At 40.4% G+C, this 16,582-nt stretch overlaps 2 protein-coding genes across 2 annotated transcripts in view; one reads left to right on the top strand and one right to left on the bottom strand.

Moving 5' to 3' along the window:
* The window catches only part of NT5C3B (5'-nucleotidase, cytosolic IIIB), a 17,025-nt gene extending 11,921 nt beyond the window's left edge, over window positions 1-5,104 (bottom strand). Inside the window, exons 1-4 of the mRNA XM_027870523.1 lie at window positions 5,006-5,104; window positions 3,890-4,000; window positions 2,934-3,003; window positions 2,790-2,836 (exon numbers count right to left, since the gene is read on the bottom strand). Of these exons, the coding sequence (XP_027726324.1) occupies window positions 2,790-2,836; window positions 2,934-3,003; window positions 3,890-4,000; window positions 5,006-5,017 (240 nt within the window). The 5' untranslated portion in view covers window positions 5,018-5,104. The remainder of the gene's footprint in view (window positions 1-2,789; window positions 2,837-2,933; window positions 3,004-3,889; window positions 4,001-5,005) is intronic.
* Window positions 5,105-6,909: 1,805 nt separating this feature from the next.
* On the top strand, window positions 6,910-12,326 carry KLHL10 (kelch like family member 10). The gene is made up of 5 exons (XM_027870295.1): window positions 6,910-7,118; window positions 8,522-9,011; window positions 9,897-10,514; window positions 11,555-11,704; window positions 11,952-12,326. Exons 1-5 carry the CDS (start codon window positions 6,925-6,927, stop codon window positions 12,324-12,326), a joined length of 1,827 nt encoding a protein of 608 aa, XP_027726096.1. The 5' UTR covers window positions 6,910-6,924.
* The last annotated feature ends 4,256 nt before the right edge of the window (window positions 12,327-16,582 follow it).

Genomic DNA, 16,582 nt, shown 5'->3' with positions numbered 1-16,582 from the left:
TGTCAACAGCACAAATGGTTAGCAGGTATCAGTATTAAATCAGTGTTAAAATCCCTTTATCATCAAATAATCTAATCACTAAGGCCAACAAATATTTCCCGCCAATTCTACAGAGACTATTCAATCTAGCTGGATTAAATGAAAAGCCTTTCTACCACTTCTAACTAGGGACAGCTTCTTCTAAATACCTAGGATGTCTTGCCCTCCCAATGTGATTGCTTAGATAAATAATTCCATAGTCATCCAGTGGGAACGCTCAACAAAATTAACAAAAGTAATGAATTCTAACATCTATGTCATTTCAAATGATTGTGCCAGATTACATGAACTGTTCCATGTAGGAGAACCAAATGCCTAATATTATACACTAACAAAGGCAGAATGTTCCTTGAAATGAATGTGAGGATTACATTACATTTTGGCTCCAACATTTTTTAAGGTAGAAAATTGGTGGGGGAAGGACCTGTGATTTTATTGGTATAGAAAACTCCCAAAAGGAAATTCCCAGGACCAAGGAGAAGGTGTAGTGACCAGTATATGCTCCACAGTCATAAAGAGTGCCTAGAGAACCGAGAGATTAGGCAATTTATCTTTGTGTCAGAGATGGTACCTAAACCCAGGTTTTTCTGACTCTGAGAACAGCTTTCTATCTTCTATACTATTCTTTGTGGGGGTGGGGGTTGGGAAGCCAGAGAAGGAAAAAAAACAAACAAAAAACCTCTCTAAAATTAAAACAAAACAGGAAAATGCACAAGTATTGTTACATATGTATGTGTTTTACACCTAACTTTTCAGGACCCCCATTTAACATTCAAACAAGGCCAAGCAGCAGTACCTTCGTTTTTCTCTAATATTTCCTTTTTCCCCTAAATTATATATTTTTTCAATCAAACAATATGGAACACTTCATGAATTTGTATATCATCCTTGCGCATTCCAGTTTTATTACATGTGTTGCCAAAGTGAGTGCCTCTAATATCTTTCTTCTGAAGATCCCAAAACTACTCTCTTATTTGTACCAACGACATTCTCAAAGCCGGAGGAGTGGGTAAGATAAGGACCAGAAACAAGACTGAAAAACCAGGGATATTATCTCCCTTTTGTAGATGCACAATAATTGATTTAACCAATTTGAGAATAATCTGTATACTGCTCCCGTTTATAAATTGCTTTGCTGACAACAAACTCACATATTGGATAGTACTAGTATGATCATCCCCACTGAAGGCAAGGAAAGGAAGTCTCAGAGAGAAGTGATTTGTCTAGAGTTATCCAGTTAGTTAATGTCACAGCCTCAATTCAAAACCAAGTCTCTGGACTTCAAGTTTGGGATTCTTTTCACTGGCTATCTCTCTTACACAGTGAAGTCTAGTTTAGAAAGCCAGCCTTTCCAATTTTCACTGACACTCCAAAATACCACTACCTATCAGGAGCCTTCTTCTATAAATGGAAGAGCTATGTGAAGACTCAAAAAAGCAATAATAAATAATGATCGTGAATATTATGGATATGTAACAGGTACATAAAAGACCAACATGCTCAGGCCAACAGGCCAAATATTCTGCTATTTAATTCACCTAAGCTTATCGACAGAACCATCTTACTCATCAGAAATATCTTAGTTGCCTAGAAATCAAAAGCCACAGTTGGCACAGAAGTTGAATTAGGTATGGGTATTAAAGAACAACATGATCAAGGCATAATATTGCCCACTGGGGGTGGCTATTATGATTGCCAGTGCATTGATCGAATTCTACAATTAGGAATTTATCCTACCTACCATGAGGTTTTCAGAAGACTGTGCTGTCTCCAAAAAAAAAAAGCTATTATGTTAGAGAAACAGCTGTGGTGGCTGGCAAAAACAACTGCTTTTGCAGTCAGAAGACCTCAGTTTCCTCACTTACTGGCTAAGTGATAACCTTCAGCAAACTCAATTAACCTCACTGTGCCTCAGTTTCCTTATCTGTGAAATGTAAATAATAATGCTTTGCTACTTACTCCACCCACAGGACACAGAAAAAGAATTTTAAAAATTGAAAAAGATTTTAAACATCTTAAAGCACTACAGAAATTAAGTTGTCACTAGTTCAGTGCTTTTGCCCATCATACACCTTTAATAAATGTGTGTGGAATAAATGAAAATATTACCAGAAGGAATACATCCCAATTAAATAGATGTTAAAAAGCTAGGTTTACCTGAGCAATAAAAATAATAACAAACTTAATATGTTTTTAAAGTCTTTACTCTGTGAGAGGCAGCTTGGCATAGTGGACATAAAGTTGGCTTTGGAGCCAGAAAGACCTGGGTTCCAGTCCTGCCTCTGACACAGACTGGCTGTGTGACTCTGGGCAAGTCACTTAACCTTTAAGAACTCTAGACCATTGGTTCTCAAAATGTGGTCAGGAAACCCCTGGGGGTCCCTGAGACCTTTCCAAGGGATCATGAGATCAAAACTATTTTCATAATAAGACTAAGATGCTTTCATTTCTAACATGGTAAATGTCAATAGCTACAACTCATATAAACAGAAGCTCTTCGGGGATCCTCAATAATTTTTAAGAACGTAAAGGGGTCCTGAGACTAAAAAAAATTGAGAACCACTCAGCTCTCTAAAGACTACACAATATGTTGCCAAGATAGTACCAACCTGCATTGGTAGAGGAAATTTCCTCACCTGGGAGGTCGTTATACCTGGGAAATCATGGATCCATTCCCCATCCCCACTCTGTCCTCTTTTGGCCCACAGGCATTTGAATTAGCACATCAACACTCTTCAAGGATAACCCACCTTTTTCTGACATTCCTCACTGATGAGCTTGCTATTATCTAGGATATCTAGGAAAAAAATAACAACACAAAAACTCCATTACCTACCCCTACAGGAACCATTAACAGCAAAGTCAACCACAATGCCGATCAATACATGACTTACTGTAAGATGTAGGACATCGTTTTCCATTAAATCCAAACCTAGTCAGGGTCATGTCAAAGTCAGAAATGACCTAAAATGTAGAGAGGGACAGGAAGATAAACATCTAAGTCACGGGCTCAGTTCATCTTGCCTTCACATTATGCCATCAAAGTTTAAGAGTCTGTTAAAAGCCAAAACAATATTCAACAAGTATAACCTCCATATAGAGCCTGGCACTGGGAATTAAGGAACAACAGGAAAAGGATATATGGCCCCCACCTTCAAGTAGTCACAGAATGATAGGTGCTGGTTCTATGTCCTTGGAGCACAGAACCTAGTTGCTAGAAGTCTCAGTCCCAATCCAATAGGAAGAATCTCTCAAAAAAGGAGTTTAGCAGTTTAAATTTCATGTACAGTGTGGGACAATCTCATCAAATGCCTATGATATAAAGCTACTGCGGTGAGTTTTCAGGGGTGCAAGGTAATGGTGTTTTCTCTCCATATGGAAAAGGCAAGTCACAAGCCTCAACTTTCTCAAGGCAGACTTTGCTTTTCTCTTCTTGGTAGGAAGATGGTGGACTAAAGGTACTGAATGAAGAACAAGTTTTCCGATGTGGTCAGTTTTACTTAATTTTATACTCCTTTGTTATAAAAGAGGGTTGCAAGGTGAGGAGATCAAGGAATATATCAGGAAGGCATAGTGACTTTTTTTTTTCAGTAAAGAGCATCAATAATATTCTTTTCTTTGGGGAGGGAGTGGTAGTGGCACATAATTCAGATAGCCCTCATCCTCTAGGACCCTATCCATATTGGGGATATCGATTTTCCTAAGAAAGAAAGGTAAGTATAAAAATACTTAAAACAACGCAGCAGAAAAACTATTCTTTCTTTCTTCCTTCATTGGGTAATAGATCCAAGCCATTAGAACTTCCCGCTCCACCCAAGTTGGGAAAAGAGGGGGGACATCAGAGACATACCTGCAATTTGTTGCGTCCTCCCTTCCTGAGGGATAGAATGATCTCCTGAACCTGCTGCGGGTGCCGCATGAGGACTGTAGCCTTCATCAGGTCCTTCACTTGTTCCTTTACCTATTCCCGATGCAAACCCCACCCCACCCCACACAGACCCAGACCCAGACCCAATAGCAGCACTTAGAACCACAGACCTAGAACTAGAAGCGACCTCAGAGGTCGTCTGGTCCCTTCAGTTTTCTCAGCGATGAAGCAGTGAGCCCCTGTTAAGAGGGCTCTAGTACCAGAAAGAAAATCTTGGGAACTGGAAACAAAAATGTGGCAGTGGAATCGGGGGTACAAGTGAAAGGCCTTGACAAGAATTGGGGGCGGGAAGTGTCAGGGGTCCTTTAGTGAAGGCTTATAAAGCAAGAATCTGTTAGACTGATAGGGAGTGAGAGGAAGGTTTTAGAGCAAAAACATGTAAGGAGCACTGTATAGAGAAATGTATAGGGCAGATGCCGTAGGGGGCAGCTGTGGGGCTAAGGAAGGGATCTGTGGGAAGAGGCTTGTGGGCTATGGCAGACTAGGTATGGAGGAAAGCTAAAAGTGCAGGTGCTATGAGGAGGAGGGGAGTGTTATGGAAGGTTATATATAGCAGCGGCGCCCCGAGAAGGGGTTATTTATGGGTATGCTGCAGGGGCCCTGCAGGGAGTGGTGATGGGGCTCAAAGGGGTACTGTATAGCGAGGACGCTATAAAGTCTGATGTCAAGGAGGGGAGTCTGGGAGATTATGTAACAGAGGAGCTATAGGGTTGCTGGAAGGGGCGCTGTGGGGAGGGGGTCGTGCGGCTAGGACCAGCCGCTGTACGGCGGGGCTGCGTGGAGGAAGGGCGCCATACGGCCAAGGGGCTCCAGGGAATGCTCCACAGGGAGCTATGAAGGGTTACAGAGGGAGCCGGGGAGGAAGGCATTCCTATGGCAGGTTTTGCTGGGAGCTATGAACGATTCTAGGATGGGGCAATGAAGCTTTAGCATAGGCCGGCGCTGGAGCCAGCAGGCCTGTTGGGGGGGGAAGAGGGGGGGCTTCCTTTCCGAGGCCCCTCCCCACTCCCTGTCCCGCCACCTCTTCCATGTTCTCACCTCCTCCGCCATGGTCCGCCTGTCCGCTTTTGCTACGGAAGAAATAGTTCGTCCCTAAGAACTAATGCGCAGGCGCCAACCACTTCCAGGCCGGCGGATGGAAACGGAGGAGGGGGGGAAGAGAGAGAGAGAGAGAGAGAGAGAGAGAGAGAGAGAGAGAGGGCGTGGCCAATGGGTGGTGGGCGTGGCTGAGGCGGGGAGGGGGGGGCGGGAGGCGAGCCCGCAGAAGGGAAAGAAGGGAAATTTGAAGTACATCATTGATGATCATGAAAAAGATTACCTAGTCCAAAAGTCATTTCACAAATGAGGAAACTGAGGCCCAGAGAGATGAAGTGACCTTGCCCCAGGCCACGCCCAGGTAGTAACAGCCCCAAGTCATCTCCTTCCAAAGCCGGTGCTCTCTCCTCCTTTCATTACTCAAAGATGCCTCTTCAGGGGCATTTGGATGGAAGTGGAGCCAGGTTAGGGGAAGAGCTTTAAAGAAGAGCTGGTTTCCAGTTAGACTGTGGTGAGTTTAGGGATGGGAGGTGGAGGAGGGGGAGAAATGCTTGGTGGGGCAGATTTGGGGAACAGCCTCAAGACCCAGGCTGCCAGAAAGAGAAATAGTACTGTATGTACTCCTTGTCCCTCTAGCTAATGGTCTTCATTGTTAGGGCTAGGCGGACCCCAATGGGTGTGATCAACCAATGAGGGGTAGGAAGATAGATTGCATCCCACGATAGCCAATCCTGGGGCTTGTTTCCAATACAAACAAACCTACCTTTATACCCCAACAGACCCACACACCCTGCTCTGGCTTCCATCCCCACCCCAGCCCACCAGCCAGTCACCCAGATCACCTTGTGGCTGAAGCAGCTGCCGCTCAGAAAGCAGGCTTGGCCCTCACCCCTTTTCCTTTTGAGTGGGACAGAGTGAGTCTTACAGGATGAGCAGGCTTGTGTTCTTCATCACAGATGAGATTATATTATCTTCCCCCAAAAACCTACCCCTCTTCCAAACTTGCCTGGTACTCTCGGGGCCATCACCAACCTTCCAGTCACCCAGGTTCGAAACCTCACTGTCATCCTCTATCCAGGAGAAGTTAGAATATAGTGGATCCGATCACAAATTTAGAGCTGGAAGGGATTTTAGAGGTCATCTAGTCCAATCCTTTCCTTTTACAGATGAGGAAACTGAGACCCAGAGAGGTGAAGGTACTTGCCCAAGATCACACAGGTATTAAGGACTAAAGCTGGAATTCAAACCCAGGTCCTGGAGGCTCTTTCCACCACACCACAGGGTGGGATGAAAAAGAGCAAGAATATTGGTCCAACTTGCAGATTCCAAACCTGTTGAAAATGAGGTTGATGAACCATCATGCCAAATGACACATGCCCAGGGGACTGAAAGAAATTTGAGAGTGGGCCTGAAGAAAACTGAACCAGCTTTCTGTTTCCTTTGTCTTGGGTTTCCACAGAGCTCTTGGTCACATACGGGGTACTATGCTAAGTGTCTGCTGTAGGCAGATACTGAGGATGGGAGAACTTGAGCTTAATTAAGGTGATGAGTACAGGTAGGAATAAGGGCAATACAGGGCATATATATTTCAGGCTAGACTTATTTTTTTGGTAATTAAACCTGTTTGCTGCTGGCATAGTTCTGCTGCAGGTGTGAGGATGGCAGAGCTGGGGGAAGAAAGATTCTTAGCTTGTGTTAGGTGGTGGTGAGGGAGAGAGGTAAAAAGGAAGAGTAGGGGTTCCAGAACCCCAAGGCACAATCCTAACAGTGATCTCACTGCTGGCACAGGATTCTGGAACTTGGGAACCCTGTTGGGCCCCATTTGAAAGATGTAGTAGGGAAAAGGAGAGAGCGGCTGGCGATCGGGCCCCCCCCCCCCACACCCTCGGAGAACAGTTCCCCTCTGCTGGTCCCAGGGTGCCATGGAGATGGAGAGCACAGCGGCCTCCACGCGGTTCCACCAGCCTCACATGGAGAGGAAAATGAGCGCGATGACCTGTGAGATCTTCAACGAGCTTAGGCTAGAGGGCAAGCTCTGTGACGTGGTCATCAAGGTCAATGGCTTTGAGTTCAATGCCCACAAGAACATCCTCTGCAGCTGCAGTTCCTACTTTAGGTATTAAACACAGAAGCCCCAATGAGCTGGAGAGAGAAAGGGAAAGGGGACCAACCAAGGCATTTTGGGTTGTTGCTATCCCATACTTCCCTCCTGATCTGGGCTTTCTCACTCCTTGACTTATTTGTCCACTGAAGAGGCATGTAGCACCAAGAGGGGAACAAACTAGCTTCACTCTGGTTTTGGGGTGACCCTTCATCCACACTGTGATCTTCAATCCCTTCACCCCTCAATTCTCTCCCAGGCCATATCTCCTGCATTAGCCACTCTCTCATCTCCCCACCTTGACCCCTTGGTGAACCAAAGTTTGGTTCACCAGCCCCTGGGGGTCAGGGGTGTTGTACATACATGTTGGGTTCCCTACTTAAACTCAGATGTCAAAACCACTACTTCAGCTTCCCCAATAGAAAATTCCCTGACCCTTCTCAAACAGGGATCAAGAGGTTAATGAGATGGAGGATGGAGATTATCAAGGATTTGGGTTCAAAAGGGAAAAAGAAGTTGGGGGGTTCTTAGCAGAAGTCCCTGGAATATTTAAGAGGGAGGACAAAAGAAGCTGAGGACAGGGCCCTAAAGCAATCAGGTCATATGGAAAGCTAGTAAATGATATATTACTTCCAAGTCTTCATTATAATAAGAGACTTTACTCTCTTAGATCCACCTTCCCTCTAAAAGCAAGGTTGAAAAGGAAAAGAAATAATAGCCCCCTCCCTCCCTTAGCCTTTTTAAGTTTTAATTGTATTGGCTTATTTTAAAAATTGTCTTCCTCTGGTAGATGTTTAATTTTCATTCAACAAGGTGGAATCCAATGGGCTATGGACAATTGTTAGTTTTCTCTCCTCAAATTACCTTATAGTTTCCATTCAGTGTACATGTTGTGTGCCCAGTGTAAACTTCTGGAGGGCAGAGACTGCTTCATTTTGTCCTTAATAATCTCAAGGCCTAGTATGGTACCTTGCACAGGGCAGGCACTTAATAAATGCACGAGATGAGTAAGGAGGCAAAAGACCTGAGTTCTAGTTCCAGGTCAGAGTACTGCACCTGTCTACCTACAGTAAACTACTTAACCTCTCATTTGTTTCTCCAACAATGAAATGACAATAAAACCTATTTTAGGGCTAAAAAGTTTTGACAGTATCGAAAGTGCTTAGGAAGATATTATTTACACCCTCCTACTCTCTTTTCTAGTCATTTGTACTTCTAAAGCATCTTCCTTTTTCCTCTATGCCATCCCCTTACCCCATGCCTTCATAAGTTTGATCTATTCCCAGCATGCTTCCCACCTCCTCATTGTTTAAGTAGCATCCCAAACTTTCCCCTCATTTGAGAAAAGAGGAAGACATGGAGAGACTGGAGAGAGATACCATTTTCTTTGACTACTATTGGTGTTGTTTTTTTCCCAGAGCTTTGTTTACAAGTGGCTGGAACAACACAGAAAAGAAAGTGTACAACATTCCTGGTATTTCTCCTGATATGATGAAGTTAATTATTGAATATGCCTACACCCGGACTGTCCCCATCACCCCAGACAACGTAGAGAAGCTGCTAGCTGCAGCGGATCAGTTCAACATCATGGGCATTGTCCGGGGTTGCTGTGAGTTCCTCAAATCAGAGTTGTGTTTGGATAACTGTATCGGCATCTGCAAATTCACAGACTACTATTACTGCCCAGAGTTAAGGCAAAAGGCATACATGTTCATTCTTCACAACTTTGAGGAGATGGTCAAGGTCTCCGCAGAGTTTTTAGAGCTCTCAGTCACTGAGCTGAAGGACATCATTGAGAAAGACGAGCTCAACGTCAAGCAAGAAGATGCTGTCTTTGAAGCAATTTTAAAGTGGATTTCCCATGACCCCCAAAATAGGAAGCAACATATTTCAGTTTTGCTGCCCAAGGTCAAGTTTAATTATTACTTTTAGATTACCTTAACTACTCTTTGTTGGTTCCTTTACTCCAGGAGTTTCCCCAAGGTTCATATCCAGATACATGAAATAGTTGAATACCAGCAGTATAAGATGTTGCGTGATCTGTACATTATTCACCCAGTTCTACTTGTTCTCTGTTGTTTCTGAGACTTAATTTTCCCCTTGGGATTGTCATTTGATTGCTCTTCACCCTGTTTTTCACTCTAGACATACTTATTGATATAAACTCCAAAATCCTAGAAACCTCTGCTGGAAAAAAGGATATGAGGTCAACACTGAAGACCCATTAAAATAAGTCCAAGTTCTTGACTCAAAGTACTATGCCCATCAGGTCATATATTTGCATAAGCTATGACACAGTGGGAAAAGCACTGGACTTGGGAGTCAGATGACCTGGGTTTAAGTGCTGATTCTCTGACCCTAGCTATGGTCAAGTCATTTCAAATTCTGTGAGCCTCAGTTTCTTTATCTGTAAAATAATACTTGCATGATCTGCTTCATAGGGTTGTCAAGAGGAAAGTACTCTGTAAATCCTAAAAGTGCTCTATAGTAAAAGCTATTATTATGGAAAATTTTGAGGAAGAGAGCAAATCATTTTCTGGGATGGTTTGAATAGTCTTGGCCAGGGGCAGGAAAATGGACCACAGGACTTCTTGGGGCACCCAGTTCTATCTTGGTATGGAAATTTATGCCAAATAACATTCAAAAACAATTCATAACTTGGGTTTAAAAAACAAACCCTGTAGCAATTCACTATAAGGAATTGCTAGCCATTATGGTTAGGGAGATAGCTTTTTCAAGTATTCTTACCCCACCTAAATGGTCGCTTTTTTTATTCCTTTTTTTTTTGTTTAGGTTCGCCTGGCCCTGATGCATGCCGAGTATTTCATGAACAATGTTAAAATGAATGACTATGTGAAAGACAGTGAAGAGTGCAAGCCAGTCATTATCAACGCCCTAAAGGCCATGTATGACCTAAACATGAATGGGCCCTCCAACTCTGATTTCACCAACCCACTCACCCGGCCCCGTCTGCCGTATGCCATCTTGTTTGCAATTGGTGGCTGGAGCGGTGGGAGCCCCACCAATGCCATTGAAGCATATGATGCTCGGGCAGACAGGTGGGTGAACGTCACTTGTGAGGAGGAGAGCCCCCGCGCCTACCATGGGGCAGCATACTTGAAAGGCTATGTTTATATCATTGGCGGGTTTGACAGCGTGGACTATTTCAACAGTGTCAAGCGATTTGACCCAGTCAAGAAAACTTGGCACCAAGTTGCCCCAATGCACTCAAGACGTTGTTATGTCAGTGTGACTGTCCTCAGCAACTTCATTTATGCCATGGGGGGATTTGATGGCTATGTACGTCTCAACACGGCTGAACGATATGAGCCAGAGACTAATCAATGGACCCTCATCGCCCCCATGCACGAACAGAGAAGTGATGCAAGTGCCACAACCCTGTATGGAAAGGTAAAGAACCAGGGTGTATGGAGTCTTTTCCTGCTATCCCACAGGCTTGGGAACAAAGACCAAACCCTGATATTAAAACTGGCCTTCCTAGCCCAAACTCCCTTTATCCTAATGGGGAACAGAAAATATGGCTAAAACATGATCTAACAGTTTAATTAACAATTATCTTTTTTCATTAAATTTTTCAGTACTGACTGCACACAAAGCAATATAGAAGCTTTCTGCAGTCTGGCAATGGTGTCAAGGGTCAGTGAAATTGTAAAAAGGTGAGAAGTGGGATGAAGAAAAAACAGGGCCTAGATAATTCATATACAGACTACATGCTCATCTTCTGAAAAACTGAGAGGGTACTAGTATGTTAAAGATACTAATGGAGTAAAATATATTAACTTTCAGTGAATTGTAATTTTCAGTAAATTGACTGGGTAAAAGTCTCATGCCTTTTCATCAAAACCAATTGGAATAGCACTTAATATTTTGTCCCTCAATATGAAGACATTTCTGATCCATTTTATCATTTTATATTTAAGTAGGGACTTGGTAAATTCCTCTCAGCACTTCAGTTGAATACTGAAATATAAGAAGACTTAATAAAGTTAAATAGTTCAAAACTAACAACTCAAACCTTGGCACTGGAAGTCTGGCATTACTCCAGTGAAATGGGTTTGAAGTGGCAGAGGAGAAAAGCTCAGTGTGGGGAAAAAAAAAAAAGAATTAACTATACAGGAACCAAAGTTGGATGAAATACAGGAAGACAAAAATAGAATGGGTAACGAGTTAATTTAGGTCATAACTTCCCATTGGAGTTTGGAGAGACTATTATAAGCTATGCCATAAGAAATCATCTACTTAGGGAATATTTAAGCACCAACTATTTTCTCTCAGTGGGATGACTTGAGTGAACCCTTGCCCTACAAGTAAGGGCTTGGACCAGCTGATCAAAACCCAGGATTTTAAAATGTACAGCACTATCTTTATGGTAGAGTATCCTTTACTCCAAATGACTGTAATGGTCACTACAGGTAATTCTGTTTAAATAGGTCTACATTTGTGGTGGATTTAACGGAAATGAATGCCTGTTTACAGCAGAAGTATACAATACTGAGAGTAATCAGTGGACTGTCATAGCACCCATGAGAAGCAGAAGGAGCGGAATAGGAGTAATAGCTTATGGAGAACACGTATATGCGGTAAGAAAGGCAGGTTGGCTAGTCTATCAACAACCATATTAAGTTTAGAATCTAGCCTCACATCTTCTATCATTATTAAAATGACCTCGCCTCACAAATTGGTTTTTAGATGGGAAATAATCTACTAGAAGGTAATGGAGGCAGATGAATAATCAATAGGTCAGGAGTGGCTAAGTCTACTTGAAATAAGCCACTCTTTTAAAACAGAAGCAATGGTTACCAACCATATTTTCTTGCTTGTCTACAGGTAGGCGGCTTTGATGGAGCTAATCGACTTAGGAGTGCAGAAGCCTACAGCCCTGTGGCCAACACATGGCGCACAATCCCCACCATGTTTAATCCTCGTAGCAATTTTGGCATCGAAGTGGTAGATGACCTCTTATTTGTGGTGGGGGGTTTCAATGGCTTCACCACTACATTTAATGTTGAGTGCTATGATGAAAAGACTGATGAATGGTATGATGCTCATGATATGAGTATATACCGCAGTGCTCTGAGCTGCTGTGTGGTACCAGGGCTAGCCAATGTCGGGGAATATGCAGCTAGACGGGACAACTTCACAGGATTAACACTTCGAGATGAAGTAAAGTATTCTGCTTCGACAAGTACCCTACCTGTATGAGCCTCTTCATTTAGCTAATAAAAAGTCTAAGCAATAAGTATTAATTCTTTTTTTAAATAAATGCAGTGCTTAAACTTGGAAGAGTATTGGAAAATGTTCCACTTGAGGGAGCCAGGGGTAGGGATGAAGGTGGGAGGGGAAAGGGCAATTATATTTAGCAATTTACACCAGAAAACACAGTATGAAACATACCTAAAGATATAAGTTTATTTAATTAAAACAGTTACATTGAAACAATTAGTGGGATGGATAGCTTAACATAGAACAATACATATTATTTTACAATATTCAGTCTCAAATAGCCCTAAACACTATAGAGTTCTAACTAAAAGGGAGAGGTCATTTAAAAAAAAAAAAGATTTCTTTGCAGTAGAGCTCGACACCAATACTGTAAAGTCCAAGAAATTAACCTTATCTATTCATAAATATGTCAATGAGCCCTAGGTACACAGATTAGTATGAGACTATTTAAACATCTAACAAAGTCTACTTTTTAAATATGCATGTAACAAAATAGCATTAAGTTCTGTATAGGACTACTGTATATTATCCATACTTTCATTTAAGCTGTTTATATTAGATGAACTCACTATAACAAAAAAAAAAAGAAAAGAAAAAAAAAGAAAGAAAAAGGGTAGCTTCAAAACTAAGTACTACAAAGGCATTCTCAACAAAGTGCAATAATTGTGGATATCACATTGAATCCTCCACAGCAAAGTAATGATCACTATAGTGTCCTAAGGTGGTTTAGCTGTATTATATTACTGTAGAATAGTTCTGTTTCCAAAGACCTATGGTCTGCAGTAAGTACTACATAGTGGTAAAGACAATTTCTAGAAATAATCACTGGTAACTGACAAAAAAGTTATGTTTTTTAAATACCTAAAAAGCACCAAAATAGGAGTGTGTTCACAAGAATTTAACAGAGTGCTAAGCTGTATCAAAAAGCTTGATGTGTTAACAACAATCCAAAAAAAAGTGTAAACAGGCTCTCAAATATCCAAGAGTTAAAATAAAAAAAACTATAGCACCCCACAAGCACCATTATTAGTCTAGAATAATATGCAGAGATCACACCTTGCTTCACAATTTCTTACACTTTAAAATACACATGAAGCACATTTTGGTGACATAGTTTTACAAGCAGCTTTAGCCTCTTATAAATGTGACTAATCTCACATTTATTGAGCTAAATTTAGGGACAGTACAAAGTAAATTTAGGTCCCTTTAAGTAAGCCTATTTAGACAAAAGCATCTATGAAGTTCACAAGCTGACCACTGTGCCTTACAAACTTATGATACGTTACTACTATTATAGAACCTAAGCAATATTTGGAGTGTTTCAGATACACAAAGCTACAATATTAGTCAAGACCCACATGGAAAAAAAAAGTGCCCTGGAAACTACTGATTTACCAATACAAGAGGTTTAAAACCTTCCATATCCATTTTATTTTCCTAATCTCAAACTTCTACTCTGTCCAGTCAAGCTGGGTTGTTGGGATTTTTTGTCCAATAAATGCCATACAAATCTAGCTGATCAACAAAAACTCCAAGTCAATAAAGCTTTAAAAGTATTTAGCAAAAGATTTCTTTTGGCAGAGTAAAAAAGTCAGCAGAAGTTGATTATTTTGTTGAGATGCAGAACACTCACCATGCACAATGAATAACCGCAAGTGAGAATGTGTCACACACTAAGCTCATGGCTGACATTCACAAGATAAATAACTTACTACAAATTTCAGTTAACTTTGCTTTTTAATCATAACCCAGAAGGAACATGCAATTATAAATGACCTGACCATATACAAAGTCATTAATTTTTGGCATAATCAGCCAAAATGTACTTGGATTCGTTTTAAGCTGAGTACTTATCTTAGGTGCTTAACCAACAAACATGAAACCTATAACATTTCAGTAAATATATAGGAAGTAAGAAAATTCTAACCTTTTATCCAAAGTATCATATCAGTTCTTGATCATCTTGTCTACTGCATTTCAAAATGAATTTGGTAAGTTTCCTTTAGTCTAAGATTTCTGAATGTCAGCCTTGAACAGATTTAAAGAAATCTGGTTTCTCTCTTAACAGGTTAGTCATAATATTCCAGCAACACAAACTAATGTCAAAAATAACAAATGTGAATTTCAAATCTGAATATTAGAAAGCAAATGCAAGAGTCAGGAAAACCTGCACACACCATGCAAATGAAGGACTTACCCTTCCTTTTAGTCGTGGCCTAGGCTGACTGCCTGCTAAATCGGAAAAGGACAGTTTCAATTCAAATGAAAAATTTTCATTAACAGGACTAGAATCCTAATTTTTAAAACATCATTTAAATGTGAATGATATCCTTCCTTACAAGCAATCCTATGATTGTTTTGGAAGGCTTGGGATAAATTGGCCACTCCACTATCACAAGTAAAAGGCCTATACCTTTCCAAAGAACAGGAGTCAGTAAAAAGAAGACAAAGTTATCTAAATTTTTAAAAATCAAGTAAAGTAAATCAACAAGTCTTAGAAACTTCATGTAATGTGGTATTGTCTTAAACTATAGACAACCTTCCATAGACCAAGCCAAATGAATTCAACTGTGGCTTACCAGAATGCAAGTTACTTTTTACCACAAGTTTATAGTCTTTTCCAAAATCATTAAATAAAAGATTTAAAGCAAATTTTATTTCAATCACCAAAAGCACTCTAATCTGGAAAATTAGTTTTGAAATTTAAAATATCTTTAAACATAAGGTCTTACATACTAGGTTTCTAAACCAGGATATTAACATTCATACAACTGGACACCCCACATTTCTAGCTGAGCTCCTTTCTTTTGATGTTTGAATGCTCATGTACCTAAGTAAAGATACTGGTTTTACTAAACCATATGGTGTACTGGAAAAACACTACAACTGATGGTAAACTTGTATAAGGTGTCACTGGCTAACAACCATCTTTTTGACAGCTTTCGACTTCATGGATCACTGCTGATCTGAAAGGTAGACTATGAAACTACAGCACTCCAGATCCAAAAATGACATTCTCTGAGAAGAAAGAGTGAACTGGGATCACTGACTTAACCACTAGCCTGATACCACAATGGAAACTAAACCTGTTCTATTAATCAGTAAGAGACCAACCTGAGTTCTATTCTGCATAAAGGGAATTTTATTTTAGAGAATAAGATAGTAAATTGTATTAAAAAAAAAAAAGACAGGAAGAAAAAGTAAAGAAAGTAATAAAGACTATAGTAACAATTTCAAAAGGTCAAAATTATATACCCAAATTTGGTATTTTAGGCTCAGGTAACATTTTCACTCAGTCTATGGCAACTGATTAAATGAAGAATAGAAAAGTTGGGCACAGGTTAGGGTTAAGGTCTTTCTTTAGTAATTACAGCTTAAAATTTTACTTCCCATTAAAAAAAAAACAGTATATACCTCTCAGAAAGGAATGATTTGGAATAAACGATAAAAATTCGCACTACAGAGAATCAGAATTGAAGGCATTACATATTGATTGTCAGGCATATTTTACATTATCAAACTTGTTCTAAACTACGCTTGCAACCTCTGAAAATGTAAGTTCTTCAACTTCTCAAATGTCTTTGACTTTGATAGTGTCATTTTTTTAGTTCATACCAGCTTGTGTTTTCCAAAGAAATCTGTTCCACGTATAGAACTTTCTCTGTATGTACATAGCTAAGAAAACAGAATAACTGACTTTTTTGTCAACTGCTTTCACCAAATTACAGTGAGTTTAAGTCTGTGATAGTTGCCAAACAAATTTTAAAAGTTCAAAAAATGTATTTCATATATATATATGTGAATTTTCTACCAATAATCCCTACTACAAGTAATCATGGTAGTGTTGATAAATACATGTAAAATATCTGCCACAGAAACATCCTGAAGTCATCATCTTACTGAAAAATTGTGCTTTCTCTTTAAAATTTCAGCCTAACCAACTATTGGACATGCCTCCTCCATAAGAGAACTAAGTGCATAGACACCAATCTTCCCTTCAAATTTAACCATTCAGGAAAAGATTAAAAGTAACATAAGAAAAGTGCAAATAAAACTGGTGCTTAAAAGCACATTCAACTATAAGTCCTTAAGATAAAGGAACTTGGGATGGTAGAAAAAAGTCAAATGATGACATCTGATTTTCCTCACATACAGTAAAATCTCTCCTAAAGATCTTACTTGACCTGGCTACTATATGTTCATTTCAAGGACAAGGAAGCAAATTATCCAAAATG

The sequence above is a fragment of the Vombatus ursinus genome, unplaced genomic scaffold, assembly GCF_900497805.2.
Source record: "Vombatus ursinus unplaced genomic scaffold, bare-nosed wombat genome assembly UNPS02014797.1, whole genome shotgun sequence".
Taxonomy (NCBI): Eukaryota; Metazoa; Chordata; class Mammalia; order Diprotodontia; family Vombatidae; genus Vombatus; species Vombatus ursinus.
Note: the sequence above shows the minus strand (reverse complement) of the source record. Positions and strands in the feature narration are given on the sequence as shown.

What these genes read in the sequence shown, in the direction of transcription:
- KLHL10 (XM_027870295.1), top strand. Translation starts at nt 6,925, where the DNA reads ATGGAGATGGAGAGCACAGCGGCCTCCACGCGGTTCCACCAGCCTCAC. An exon ending in CCACAACCCTGTATGGAAAG is followed by an intron (nt 10,515 to 11,554) that starts GTAAAGAACCAG and finishes CTGTTTAAATAG; the next exon opens with GTCTACATTTGTGGTGGATT. An exon ending in ATGGAGAACACGTATATGCG is followed by an intron (nt 11,705 to 11,951) that starts GTAAGAAAGGCA and finishes GCTTGTCTACAG; the next exon opens with GTAGGCGGCTTTGATGGAGC.